The 14,130-nt window shown below is 45.3% G+C and overlaps 1 protein-coding gene across 1 annotated transcript in view; it reads left to right on the top strand.

The window, feature by feature from the left end:
* LOC117440777 (zeta-sarcoglycan) overlaps positions 1 to 14,130 on the top strand; it is a 568,571-nt gene that overhangs the window by 468,114 nt on the left and 86,327 nt on the right. The window contains exons 5-6 of the mRNA XM_034077045.1: positions 3,141 to 3,263; positions 5,848 to 5,920. Coding sequence (XP_033932936.1) covers positions 3,141 to 3,263; positions 5,848 to 5,920 — 196 coding nt within the window. The remainder of the gene's footprint in view (positions 1 to 3,140; positions 3,264 to 5,847; positions 5,921 to 14,130) is intronic.

Here is a 14,130-nt window from a genome sequence, read left to right as displayed (position 1 = left end):
AGTTAGGAAACGCCCCTATAGGAAACGCCTCCTTGCTGCGGTCTGCAGACAGACCCATCTCTCCTGATCAGCCTGTCGGTGTTCTTTTCATGCTTATCCATGAGAGACGTTCTGCAGTCTGCAGAGGAGGGAGTTTCACCGACGACAGGTGTTCTTACTTTTATGTAGCTGACGGAGAATTTTTACTTTACACGTCACTGTTCAACACTTCATTCTGCTTTACTCTTTAACTAAACAACCGCGGATGTCTTGAAAGACTCTTTCGCTAAAGATTTTTGAAGATATCTGCGTTCTTGTGACACGTAAATACTGTGCTTCCTATGTTTTGGTGCGGACTGCGTTCACACCAGCAATGAACCGCTCCAGAGTTCGCAAGCAAGCGCTACGAGACCACCTATTTTAGCGGACCAGAGTCCGGTTGTTTAGTTCACTTCAGAGGTCTCGGACTGCGTTCACACCGACCCAAATGAACCGTATCAAGCGGCTAAACGCACCGGGGTTCGATTCAACCGGAGTATACAAGGCAGGTGTGAACACACCTTAATACTTGTAAATAACACTTTTGGCCCGTAATTTATTTTCCACATTGTAGCGACCAGAGAGGGGGGTGGATATATCCAGTCTCTGATAGTGCTGCGTACCGGTACGCCGAACCGGTACTGGACTTGTAAAAAGTTTCGGTTCAAGTCCGGTTAAAACCGGAACGTTGGGAACCGGTACTTGGACTCGCAAAAAAACTACCACTTACGTATATTCTGGTTTCTGTGGTTATTTAAACATTCCCTGATAAACGTTATTCAGCGGCAATAAATGAGTGCTAATCCCAGTGTGCTCAGTGTACAACATCACATGTAATTTCACCTTCGATTCACGGTTTGAAAACGTAGCATTTCGCCACATGCTAATGCTAACCGGAAGTGAAGACTTTTCAGAATAAAAGTATTAAGTTAATAGTGTGAACTTCCGTTTTTTTCAGAATAAAATTGATTTAAATTAAATAGTGTATTTAATTCAAAATTACGCCATATCAACATTGATTTTAATTTCTAACAGTATGTATGTACATCACTATGTATGTAGTATGTACTGTATAATGTACACATGTAGAGTTGTAGAAAAGACATGGTGTACAGACAGTACAGTACACTCTGACTGTACAGTCACTACAGTGTAGCCTATACTGTATAGTAGGTGTGTAACAGTGTAATGCGTATGGTCTACTCTACACTCTACCTTTCAGCAACGTTTTAGGGATTTAGGCTCAGTCAGCTCAGGGACTGTTTGGTTACTTTAGTTTGGTAAATGAAATAAATGTTTGCACTTTGTAGTAGTTCACTGTAGTTGCTGTCATAAGTCACTTGTAGACTAAGTGGCAAAAAATATTTTTTTTACATTTGTACTTTGTAGATAAATGTAGACACAAGTTGGAAGGGAGCACAATACACCTGACGAGTTTGAATTTTAGTTGATTATGAGTTAATTTTCAATTGATAATTAGCTCACAATAAGTTCACTTTAGTCACACAACTTGACACAAGCCATGGGTTCAGGTCCGGACTTATAAGTCCGGACCTGAACCTGAACCTCTGGACTTGAGTCCGGACCTGAACCTGAATGTGAGTCCAGGTACGCAGCACTAGTCTCTGATAGTGTTACGTTATTATGAGAGTGCTCTGCTTGATTCTGAAATTGTATATATTTATATAAATATATACATATGTGTGTGTGTGTGTGTCCGCATCTGTAGCCATTATTGTCTCATGACACCGCACTGTGAATGAATCAAAGTAAATATAGAAGTGGTCATGAACACATCTGTCCATCAGACAGAGGGCTGCTGTGCCTCCTGTCATCATTAATGGACGTCTCTTTAAAATGACCGCTCAGAGGAGAGGAGTTCTCATTTCTCTAACCGCCTGCTGCTTCCCCTCCTCTCTCCTCGGTTCGCCTCCTCGGCTCCTCCGCTCGCATCTCCTGTGGGCGGGACTAAGTATCGAGGATAGGAGTCGAGGAGGGGAGTCGAGGAGGGGAGTTCGAGAAATGAGAAAGGGCCAGAGAAGACAACAGAAAAGGGAGCATGTAACACCCAGGGACACAACGACATGCTGACTTCAGTGGGGTTTGAACCTTGAACTTTGTAAATGTAATGTAAATGTGTTTATACTGTTACTGTGAATAGGTAATTCATTTTTTACAGGAACCTGACAACCAAAATATCTCAGTGTCAGTATGAGTGCCTCCACATGAGGTAGAAACTATGCAGTTAGTCCAAAATATTGTTTTCAATGTATAATTTAGGCTTTATATTTTCTTTTTCACACCAGGCATTTCTCTTCAAAGGATACTATTTATCCTTAAGGCACAATCATGAATTGAAATGTAAATGAAGGGAACAGTTATTATGCACAAGTTTTACAGGGACTTTATGAATACACAACGCAGACCTGACTGACTTTTGTTCGTTTAATTTCACGTCTGAGGTCTCAGCTTCCACTGTATCTTTACTGACAGCGTGTGTATAACAGTACCTAACTTCCCACCATCTTGTTTCCATGAGTTATGTATAAAACCTTCACTTTACTCAAGTAACAAAAAAATGCACCTCTTGTATTATCTAGCGATGCAGTTTCATTTTTTTTTTCTATACTGCAACCGGAGTACAATGTAAGTTAATGGGATTCAGTGCTTGGTTCTTAAAGCATTGAATAACTCCCTTTACAGGAACAGCCCTCCTTTACTTTGAATAATCCAAAGAGCACACTGCCAACAGTTTCCATATCGACTGATTCTTCAGAAGAAAGTAGTTTCAACCAGCATTGTTGTTCTGGGGATTATTCCACGTGGGAAATTGCCCCACAGACTAAATCATTTTTCTATATGGCCCTACTGATTACGTATCACAACAGCATGGATCATGTTAGTATTCCAAATGTTGCACTGCATTCACAGAAAGACAACACTTCAGGGGGATTAGAGTTCAAGTATGTGGTCTTCCAAGATAAACCACTGATGGTTCTGTAAGGAGCTTTGGAACAAAATAAAAAATAAACTCAACAAGATGACTCGTTTTATGTTCTTTGAATGTTCCTCTGCTATAGATCTTAACCCTGTACCCCTGTCACTCTCTCCCTTTTCCTCAGGTTCAGAAATGGTGGAGGCTCAGTGTCAGAGGTTTGAGGTGAGGAGCACCGATGGAGAGACGGTTCTGTTCTCCGCAGACGAAGAGGAGATCACCATCGGCACCGAGAAACTTAGAGTCACAGGTAAGCACAGTGTAACACGCACTGTACACAATATTACAAAATGGTGCTTTATTTATTTAATACAGATTGTTTTTCCAAAAATGTTTCCCTTTGGAGTTTTGCACCACAAGTGCGTCTGTGGACTTACTTACAGTAGTAGGCTCCTGCTTGTGATACAAAACACAGTCCTGTCCGTGGTTTCACACTATCCCACCGATACACTGGTGCCAGTAAACACCAATACATGCAGCATTGTGCAGGGAAGACAATTCAGATAAACATGGATGCAAACTATTTTTTATTTAAAGTACGCAGATTTTTCATGTTTTATGAGGACGGAAATATGTCCAGCACATTTAATAAAGCCAAAGGATAGACTTAATGCATTCCGGTGAATTAAACTGAATGTAAACCTTGCTTTTGTTTGTTGACAAGAAAACTCTTCAGGGAATCTTTAAAGGCAACTCAAATGTTGTGCAGGTTGGATCAATTGAAAGGCTATTCCGTAAGGCATAATGGGTCAAGGTCATTGTCTGACACACAGACAACTGAAATTAATTGTGCAACTAAATATGACGTATAATCATATTTATGACATTGTAATAACCTAGTGCTGCCTAAACTATGTAACTAATCATGGAAAAACCATGAATTAATATTAAAATGTTCCACATACATCAGAAGTCACACTATGCTAATTTTCCACATTCATGATGAACAGAGTTTACAAAAAGAACCGATGATTTAAGAAGGGGCCAACAGTGGGCTCAGACTAATTTGTGGAACAAGGTTACTTGAGGACGCACAGCTCACATAACATACGCCCACTGTAAGCTGTTAAACAGAGTGCTCTTGATAAGTGCAGCCAAACAAGACTGTGGTGGTCAATCAGAGCAAGTATTGCTGAAAACGAGAGAAGAAAAAGCTAAAAAAAGGTTAGCACAAGAGAGCGATACAGAAGAAAGAGCAACAGAGATAGAAGGGGCGTGAAAAAAGTCAGATGGATGACAGGTCAGAGCAAGACGAGGTGCTTAAAATTGCAGAGGAAATTGAGAAACAAAACAATTGAAGCAAAATGAAAAGAAAGTCTCAAGAGTGAGAAACGAAAAGTCGTGGTGCATTACATTGTCAGTTTTCTCTAATTTAGTCATTCTGTCAAATTAAATGTGAGTGAGAATGTCAAGTGGAACTGTGTGTTTGTGTGGGCACATCTCATTTGTTTGAATATGTCAGTAGTCTTTCAGGAATTTACAAAATACAAATGTACCCAACCAAAAAAAACAGCTACAAATACAAAATCCACAGAGACAGACCATGGTAATACAGAAGATGTGTCCATTAGAGGCACTCTGAAAGACTCTTACCATCATTTTACTGTTTAATGGAGGTCAGAGATATGAAAATATACAGTGGAGAGAATGCCACTGTTAACATATATATTCACCTCATGCAATAATATCAAGTGGAACTATCATATCCACTGTTTACATTTGTATTATTGTTTTAAGCTTGTGAGGTGTAATCTAGTAGGCTTAGGATTTAATTCCTTTTGTGACAATACGAACCCAGTGTGAATGAAGTTGGTTTTAGTGTCCTGGCTTTTGCTTTGAAACTCTTCATGAGTATTTTGCACAGGTGCTATCCAAAAGGCTTCGACAAGCTCATAAACATTTAATGTTCTCAGCGCAGTGCTTAGGAGAGTATCTCAGACAATGAGCTGGGACAAACTTGGCCTGTGCTTGCTAGTGAGAAAACATCATTGTACAGAGCAGCAATCAAACATAGCAACACTCAAACTCTAAACTGCCATCTCCATCATCGTTGAGAGAAATGGGAACATATTCTCTTTTCTTCTTTCCTTTTGTAGACAGTTGCACAACACACATGTGGGCCTTGGGGACAACTCGGATAACTATGCCAAATAGCTGCCCATGCACAAACATCTATGCATTCCTGCATACCATCACAAACAACCTCGGATTTTTTCTCATCTGAAATCTTGCCTTAGAATCAGTTCAGTACATTGGTCAACGTTTCCCTTTACACAGACTGGTACCCAGTGACCAATATATATTATGACATTTATGTTTCAAAATACAGCTCCTCTGGGTAACGTGTAAAATGTATGCTTGTAAGCTCTTCAGCGCAATATAGCTGCTTTTCACAGCTAAAAAAGCAACAGCAGCTTCCAAGTTTTAGTCCTTTGGAGGTACAGCTGCACTTTCATGGTGGTCTGCTTCCTCCCTACAAGTCCTCTTTGAATTAAACTCAAATTGCTTCAGTTTCAAAGGAAAACAGAAGTGGCCATTGTTGTCAGTGGGCCTGCCAATGGGTATTGTTTTCATGTGCAGTATTACATTTGTAGCAGTGCTGCATTTCAAACATGCTTTCTTAGGTCTTAGCAGAAGCCAGGACCAGCACTCTCCCCAAAAAACACTGCATTGTTTCAGTACCATCCATTTCTCTGAGCATTTATGTTCATATCACAGTGTAAGTGTTTGCCTCAGCTCGAAGAAACCAAGGTATGATGCAACAGTGTGCAGCCTCTCACAAAAGACTGATGTGTTTTATGTTCCTTCCTTTCATCCACTCTTAACCTCTCTAGGGAATGAAGGTGTGGTGTTCAGCCATTCTGTTGAGACATCACATGTAAGAGCAGAACCCTTCCAGGATCTAAAGTGAGTACCAAATTATTTGTGCGAGTACACAAAGGGCCTATGTATGTTTGTGCTGTCTGGCACATTGGCTCACAACTTCCTCTTGATGTTAATAATGTGGTATAATATGAGGAATAGTGTGTTCTTGTTAGGAATTGTATCCCGATTTTGGGCGAAAAAATGTTGTTTCATTTAAGCTGCTGAATTAGTTTATTAGAAATGCCTGTGGCACAGGGTGCTTGTGAGTTATAATCAGCTCCGTGCAGTAAGTGTTGTGCTGGTGATTGGCAGTCTGACAAGTTTGACAAAGGGAACAAAAGTCCTCTGGGCTACAGTGTACATAGGTCAGGCTGTTACTGAGTGGAGCCTTCACTGATACATGCACTTGAACACATAGTGCACAGTGTTTACTCGGATTCTCCTCTGCACCAGGGTTGATTACCTTTAGAGCCGCTACTTGAATCCATAAACACAGTGTGCGTCTAATTCATTCGTTTGAAAATAATGTGAGATAATGAGGGAAAGTTCTTGTCAAAATGACGATATTTCAAATGTTTTGATTGGGGTAGAAAATAATACCGTATGAAACTGAGTACTTTTGACCACAGGCGGCTCCTCAAGTACGCTTGGCTCGGCTGAGTCGTATCTAAAGTTGCTTACAAAAGCACAATACCTCCGACTGCTGGTTCCCCTGTAACTTCCCTGGGATAGACCACATCAGCACGGCTGTTTCTCAGGCAGGTTTCTTCATTACTATTGTCTCAGCTTTATTCAGTGGCTTTTGTCCAGTGTGGAAAACAAAAACTGAGAGGGAGGAAGGAGAAGAAAGAGAGGTGGAGAAGGGAATTCAAAGAAGTGATGTGAAAACCAAGATGCTGCAAAAATATGAAGGAATTCAGGGGGAGCAAAATTGCCACACCTTCCTTCTTCTTAAGCATTTCATGTATTGAAATCTATCTGAAATATATGAATAAGCTGGCATCATGCTTGGTAAAACATTTACAGGCACCCTGAAGATTTCCTGTCGAAGGATATGACAATTTTTTTAATTAAATCAAGTGAAGAGTGTCTGATGAGGTTGATGCAGAATGTTGGGCACAAAAAGTTGTTTGTCTGACTAAATCTGAGCTAAAGCTATCTCCCTCAATGAGTGACATTATTTTAGTTTGCTTGTATTCACACTATCATCTCAATCAATCAATCAAACAATGTTTATTTATATAGCACAATATCACAAATGTTACATTTGTCTCAGTGGTCTTCACAGTGTGTACAGAATATCAGTATGACAATACGACACCATCTGTCCTTAGACCCTCACATCGTACAAGGAAAAACTTCTGGAGAAAACCCACAGTTTAAAGGGAAAAATGGGAGAAACCTCAGGGAGAGCAACAGAGGAGGGATCCCTCTCCCAGGACGGACAGACGTGCAATAGATGCCGTGTGTAAATTGAAAAGATAATACATTTGCAACATAGGTAGTCCAAATGTTTGGAAATGCATGTGTGTATAATAGGAAGATGAATCCACGAGGATATCCATCCAGGACCTATGATCCAGGACCACAGCCACGACTCAAGATCCAGGACACAGGACCGCAGGATCATCCATGACTCCGGATCCCGGCGTATATAGACACCAAAAAGAAAGACATTTGGGGAAGCTGGGTTAATCGGAACATGAGAGTACACAGGTTTAGACAGAGAGAAGGAAGAAGTAAGATGTCCCCCGACAAACTAAGCCTATATCAGCAAAACTAGGGGCTGAATCTAATCAGCCCTAACTATAAGCTTTATCAAAAAGGAAGGTCTTAAGCGCACTCTTAAAAACGGAAAGGGTGTCTGCCGCTCATACCCAAAATAATCCAATACTCCACATATCCTGATGAAAACTAAAACAGCCCATAGGTTTATAACTATAGGTTACTTACGTAACCCCAGTCCTCAGAGTAACATGAAGTGAGATGTCTCACGATGGGATGCGCCTCATCGCGGAGCAAACAGAAGCATCAATCTCATTACGCCAATCCTGATTGGCTGGTGATCTTGACGTCAGCGTCAGGGAATTCACCCCCTATAAGTAGCTTGCTCCACGACGCATGCGTCATTCAAAATAAGCACCTCTTCTCGCTTCACCATAGCAAGGAGGGCCGTCTGGTGAGACATCTCACTTCATGTTACTCTGAGTCTGGGGTTACGTAAGTAACCTATAGTTCTCAATCATAACACTCCGTTCGATGTCTCACTATGGGAAATTGTAGCTCCCGTATTGCCAGACGAGCTTATCTCGAAAATCACCAAACCGACCAGAACTTTAACAGGTAGGGCTCCGACTCAACCAGGTGCCCAGCACTGCTTGAGTCAAACTGGGAGTAGAACGTCCAGACTGTTAAAAAGGCGGACAAAAGTGAGCAGCGAGGGCCAGCTCGCCACTTGCACCAATGTCTTGGATGGGAGACATCCTGGACAGAGCCCAGGATGCAGCCAGACCCTGAGTCAAAAGAACTCGCGAACCCGAGGGTGCCTGCGAACTCTGACTCGTATGTCAAATATGGTACCTGAACCAACCGCCTTAAAATAAAGGCAGGGCTGGGCTTCAACCACACTCTGTTTGCCCTGGGGCGAACCGAGTGCCTGAAGACTGTACAGATAATGCATGAGTGCCACTGGCTCACTTTGCAGCTGCCAGGGTCATCTTCATGTCACACTGTACTCAGATTGTACCACTCACGGGCCAGGCCCATAGAGCCAAGCGCTCTGGGTGTGGGTGAAAGATCGCCCCCCCCCGGCTTGGGACAGTATGTCCCTGCGTAGTGGGAGCTGCCAAGGCTGCCCGCACAGCAGCTGATATATCTCCGCTAGCCAGTACATAGCTGGCCAGTGTGGAGCTATCAGAATAAGTGTGTGGCGTTGCTCTCACTCTGGCCAGAGTTGGAGGTATCAGAGCCAGGGGTGGAAACGCGTACAGAAGGCCCGGGGGCCAATCGTGCGCGAGTGCATCCACGCCTAACGGTGCATTCAGATCACGCATCGAAAAGAACAGCTGACACTGAGCATTGTCTTTCGATGCGAACAGATCCACCGCGGCTCTGCCATAACGCACCCACAGCTGGCTCACAATCCTTGGATGTAGAGTCCAGTCTGCATAAAGTGGTGCACCTCTGGAGAGTAGATCTGCCCCGGGGTTCATCACTCCCGGTACATGTGTCGCTCTCAGAGAGAGGAGACGTCTACCGCTCCATAGGATAAGTTTGCGCGCCAGTGTGTGTAACTGGAGAGAACGCAAACCCCCTTGGCGGTTAATATACGATATTGTGGTCGTATTGTCTGTCCTCACGAGGACGTGATGTCACCTGAGGAAAGGCAGAAAGCGTCTTACGGTGAGAAACACCGCTAAAAGCTCCAGGTAATTTATGTGCGCCCGCTGGAGGTCTCTGCTCCAGAGACCCCTCACCGGGCGACCTTCATAAATACCTCCCCAACCTGTCAGACATGCGTCCGTGGTGACCACTTTCCGTGAAAGGACAGCACCCATGGGCACACCTCGTACTAGAAAAGTCGGGTGCAGTGCCATTACGCATTTCACAGTAACCATCACTCTCGCGCGGGGTTTAGTTTTAGGGCGGCCACCCAGCGCTGAAACTCCCTCATGTGTACGACCAGGATGGCTGACGTCATGAGCCCCAGCAATCGCAGGCATGATTTGAAGAGAACATGTTTGCCCAGCTGGAAAAGAGCAAGACAAGCTCTGAAAGCTTTCACTCTTTCCGCTGACAAGCGAGCTGAAAAGGGCACCGAGTTCAGGCGTAAACCCAGGAAGAGTATAGTCTGCGCGGGGCACAACATGCTCTTCTCTGTATTTATTACAAAACCCAGGTTGAGCAGGTGCTTTTCGAGGACATTTGTCTGTGTAACAGCCTCCTGCTCCGACTGTGCGAGAAGCAGCCAGTCGTCCAGGTAGGTCGCCAGGCGAATACCCTGTTGTCTCAACGGGGCTATCGCGGCTTCCAAACACCCTTGGACTGAGAGACAGACCAAAGGGGAGTACTCTGTATTCATAACAGATCCCCTGAAATGCGAATCTCAGATATTTCCTGTGTGGGTAATATACTGGGATGTGAAAATACGCATCTTTCAGGTCGACTGATGTAAACCAGTCATTTTGTCGCACGAGCCGCAGCAGAGATGTGTGAGTGAGCATTCTGAACTTATATCTTTTTAGATATTTGTTCAGAGCCCTTAAATCAAGTATTGGCCGAATTCCGTTCCCTCCCCATTTGGGAACGAGGAAGTACTTGGAATAGAAGCCGCCCTGACTCTGCTCGTCGGGTACAATATATATAGCCCTCTTTTCTAGGAGTGAGAAAATCTCTTTCTCCAGAATGAGGGCTGACTCTCCTCGGGCCTGCGAGTGCAGAATGCCCGAGAAGCGAGGAGGGGTGACGGTGAATTGGAGTCTGTAGCCCCGTGTTACTGTCTTGAAAACCCAAGATATCACATCTCCTCCTCTCTATTTGTTGTGTTATGGGGCCCTCTAGTGTCTGAACACAGTGGTGTCCCTTTTCGACAATACCCACCGACACTGCGCATGCGCGTGACGGTGGTGCCTTCACAGCCCCAGCCGGCACTGCGCATGCGCGTGACGGTGGTGCCCTTAAAGCCCCAGCCGGCACTGCGCATGCGAGTGGCGGTGGTGCCTTCACAGACCCGCCAGTAATCCTCCTTTTGAGAGATGCCGTAGCTGCTCTCCGAAGGGGAACAATTGACGGGCTGTTTATTGGTTTTATTGATTTTCTTTTCATTTTTTTGAGCTGCGCCCTCGGCGTGAAGCCTGGATGTGTCAGCGGCAAATGTTTTATAACAAAAGGATCAACCAATATGTGACATGTGTTTGTGCGGACTTGAGGATGGTGTTGAGGCATCTCTCGAGGTGGTGGAACACATTCAGAGCTGGGGAATGAACTTCCAGCTCTGTCACAGAGGGGAGAAGGAGGGGCTGTCACGCCGCTCACTTCTTCTTCCTCGACTGTTGGCCGAAATTCTGGGTTGGCTGAGCCTGAGCTGCAGCCGGAACCGGAGATTTTCTAGGCCAGCTTGCCCTTGTCTCCAGCCTGGGCTGGGGACTCGAGGTGGGCTGCGACCTCTGCGTCTTCGGTGTTTTAAACCGAGCAGAGTTCGAGGCATTGTCGACTGAAAACGGTCCGACTTTGCTGGCAGCGTGGGGTTCCTGCTCGGTGACGGGCCCACCTTCGGTAGGAGGTGGGCCGCTAACAGCGGTTCAATGGGCGGCATGCGGAGCAGGCCGAGCTTTTCCATTCCGTCACAGTCTAGGGAGGAGGCACCCTGGATTGGGGCCTTGTTGCTGAGGGGCCAACATCTCCGGGAAGACCGGAAGGAGTTGCCTCTTTTTCCCCGCTGCTTGGGGAAGATGTTTTCCCTCGTAGCGGGACCTGGAGGTCTCCTTGGCCATTTCAGGCCACGGGACGTTGAGTCTGGCCGCAGCACGTTTACACACGGCCTGCAGGTCAATGCTCAGACCGGGCGAAGCTGGTGTGCTATCGCCCAGGAGAGCAGCCCTTGCTCCAGGCTTTGCAGCCTGAGCCGATGACATGAAGGAGTCCTCTTCCTGTTCATCCGACTCGGACAGGAGGAACGCCAAGGCGCCCTCTTCTTCGTCCTCCTCGTAGTCCAGCTCAAGGACATCCTCCACGGGTGAGACCATGGTGAGGTCTAACCGGGAGCCCCAGCTTGGTAAACCCGTTCCCGCGTGTCTTGCCGTCACCGGGTCCCGGCCTGCCAGGGCGCGGGATTCCGGTTCTGTAGCCATCGCAGATAATGAGCCCCAGACCGACACGGAGAGGGGTTCACTCTCTGTGGCGGACGCCCCCGTGTCTTGACTGCCGGCCGGCGGGTCCGTGGACATGGGGGGGGGTCCTGTTCCGACAGGCTAGCTTGTCGTGCTAACCGTCGGCGGAGGCTCTTTACGGTGAAGCGGACACAATGTCCGCACGAGCCGGGGTTGTCGATAGCGCCTCGGGCGTGTTCCAGCCCGAGGCAGGACGAACATACCTGGTGTGTGTCTGTGCCCGAGATCTTCAACCCGCAGCCGCAGAGTCGAGCCACCGAGTCCCTGACTCCTCTGGTGTGAGGGAGAGGGGCATCCATCTTGTTCGCCTCGTGGCGTGGAGAGGGCCCGCGCTCGACAGGTAGGATGGGAGAAAAAGATGTTACCACCTTGTCCTTAATCCGGAGAAAAGGACGGTGTGGGTCTTTTATTCCCGGAGAATACTGACTGGTGTGACAGTATGCTCTTTAAATCCTTTCTTCCTCCGTGGAGAAGAGAAAAGAAAAAGCTTCCTCGCTACCGTGGTGTCGATAGAGAGGGAGCGAGCTAGCAACAGGTGTGCTGCTAGTTTAAAAAATCAGACCAATCTTACTTTCTCGGGGAGAGAAGGGCGAGGTCGATTTTAATACTAACTGCGTTAGTACTACCGTCTTCCTGCAAAGCAGAAGGAGTAGCCGGCGAGCGCCCGTCGACCGAAATGGGTATTTGGGTTCAGTATGTGGGCCGTTAAGCTTGTCCGGCAACTGTAGAGATGTGCTCTGAAGCGAGAAGAGGTGTTTGAATGACGCAAGCGTTGTGGCGCAAGCTACTTATAGGGGGTGAATTCCCTGACGCTGACGTCAAGATCACCAGCCAATCAGGATTGGCGTAATGAGATTGATGCTTCTGTTTGCTCCGCGATGAGGCGCATCCCATAGTGAGACATCGAACGGAGTGTTATGAATGAGAACTACAGTCACTGTAGTGTTTCCTTTTGTCTTTCCTCTCCTTCACAGCAGTTTTCATCGCCTTGCTTATCGTCACTGACCCGTCCATTGACACAATGTTCTCGCACCTCCTCCTCCCAGTATCTTCCTATCACAATGACACTTCACACCTCCCTCACATCTTGGTTATGCTGCTCTGCCATGTTTCTACCGTAGCTCAGAATGGACAAATCACACTCATTACTTCAGGATTGTAAAGGGGAGTGCTCAGTGGAGGGGCATTCATTTAGTTTGCAATATGCAAGTGCAATGCTAGATGTCACCAACTTCTACACACTGTCCCTTTTATGCAGTTTAATTTCGTTACAAATGACCAATCATTGCTATTGAAAAGCTCTGAATGCCTAGGTTTTGCCTTAAATTGACTTTGTCATCATTTGCTTCATAACAACAAAAAGGTCACCACTTAACAGCATGACTATATGGAAATACATCAAATATTACACACATTTGATTATGCATGCACACAAAGTAGTAGTACATCCACAAAGACATGACATTTATTTAAAAACACAGGTATTGAAACAAATGTAATCCAGCTGCTGAAAAAGAGCATTAAAATACAGTACTGACACACCTTCAAGACATTAAGTACAACCCACCCATTAATGTGTATGGACACACGCATAAATAATTTATGGATTAAAACCCACGTTAAAAACAAATGTATGGCATGCATGACGTAAAACCACTTATCACCCCACACAGCTTTGTCAGTTCAACCCTATGAATACATCAGGAACAGAAAGGGACAGGCATAAAAAGTAAAACGCACGCACACACACACACACACACACACACACACACACACACACACACACACACACACACACACACACACACACACACACACACACACACACACACACACACACACACACACACACACACACACACACACACACACACACACACACACACACACACACACACACACACACACACACACACACACACACACACCTCACCACTGCATCACCTACTGCAAGGCTAATGAAAACTATAGAAAATAACACTGATAAAAAAAAAGCGATTACATTACATGCGTCGTCAGTCATTAGCTGTTAAATGGTAGGGAAAGAAACAACGGACTGAAGCATAGTCATGAGGATTTGTTCTGTTTTTAATTGTGGTGTGTTTGATATGAATAGATATTTCACACTACTACGTAGTAGAGACTGTATCGAAAAACAATAATTTCCTAATATTTTCCTAATTCACTGGCAACATTTTCACCCACAATTTGATTCCATCTATGTAATATTCTATCTCCATGGGCATTATCTTTCTTGGGGTATCTTTGTCCCCATCTCTTCACTTTCAAACTCTCTCTTGTTGACATACTCTCACACACACACACACACACACACACACACACACACACACACACACACACACA

Source organism: Pseudochaenichthys georgianus, chromosome 1 (genome assembly GCF_902827115.2).
Source record: "Pseudochaenichthys georgianus chromosome 1, fPseGeo1.2, whole genome shotgun sequence".
Taxonomy (NCBI): Eukaryota; Metazoa; Chordata; class Actinopteri; order Perciformes; family Channichthyidae; genus Pseudochaenichthys; species Pseudochaenichthys georgianus.
This window is presented reverse-complemented; position numbering and strand designations above follow the sequence as displayed.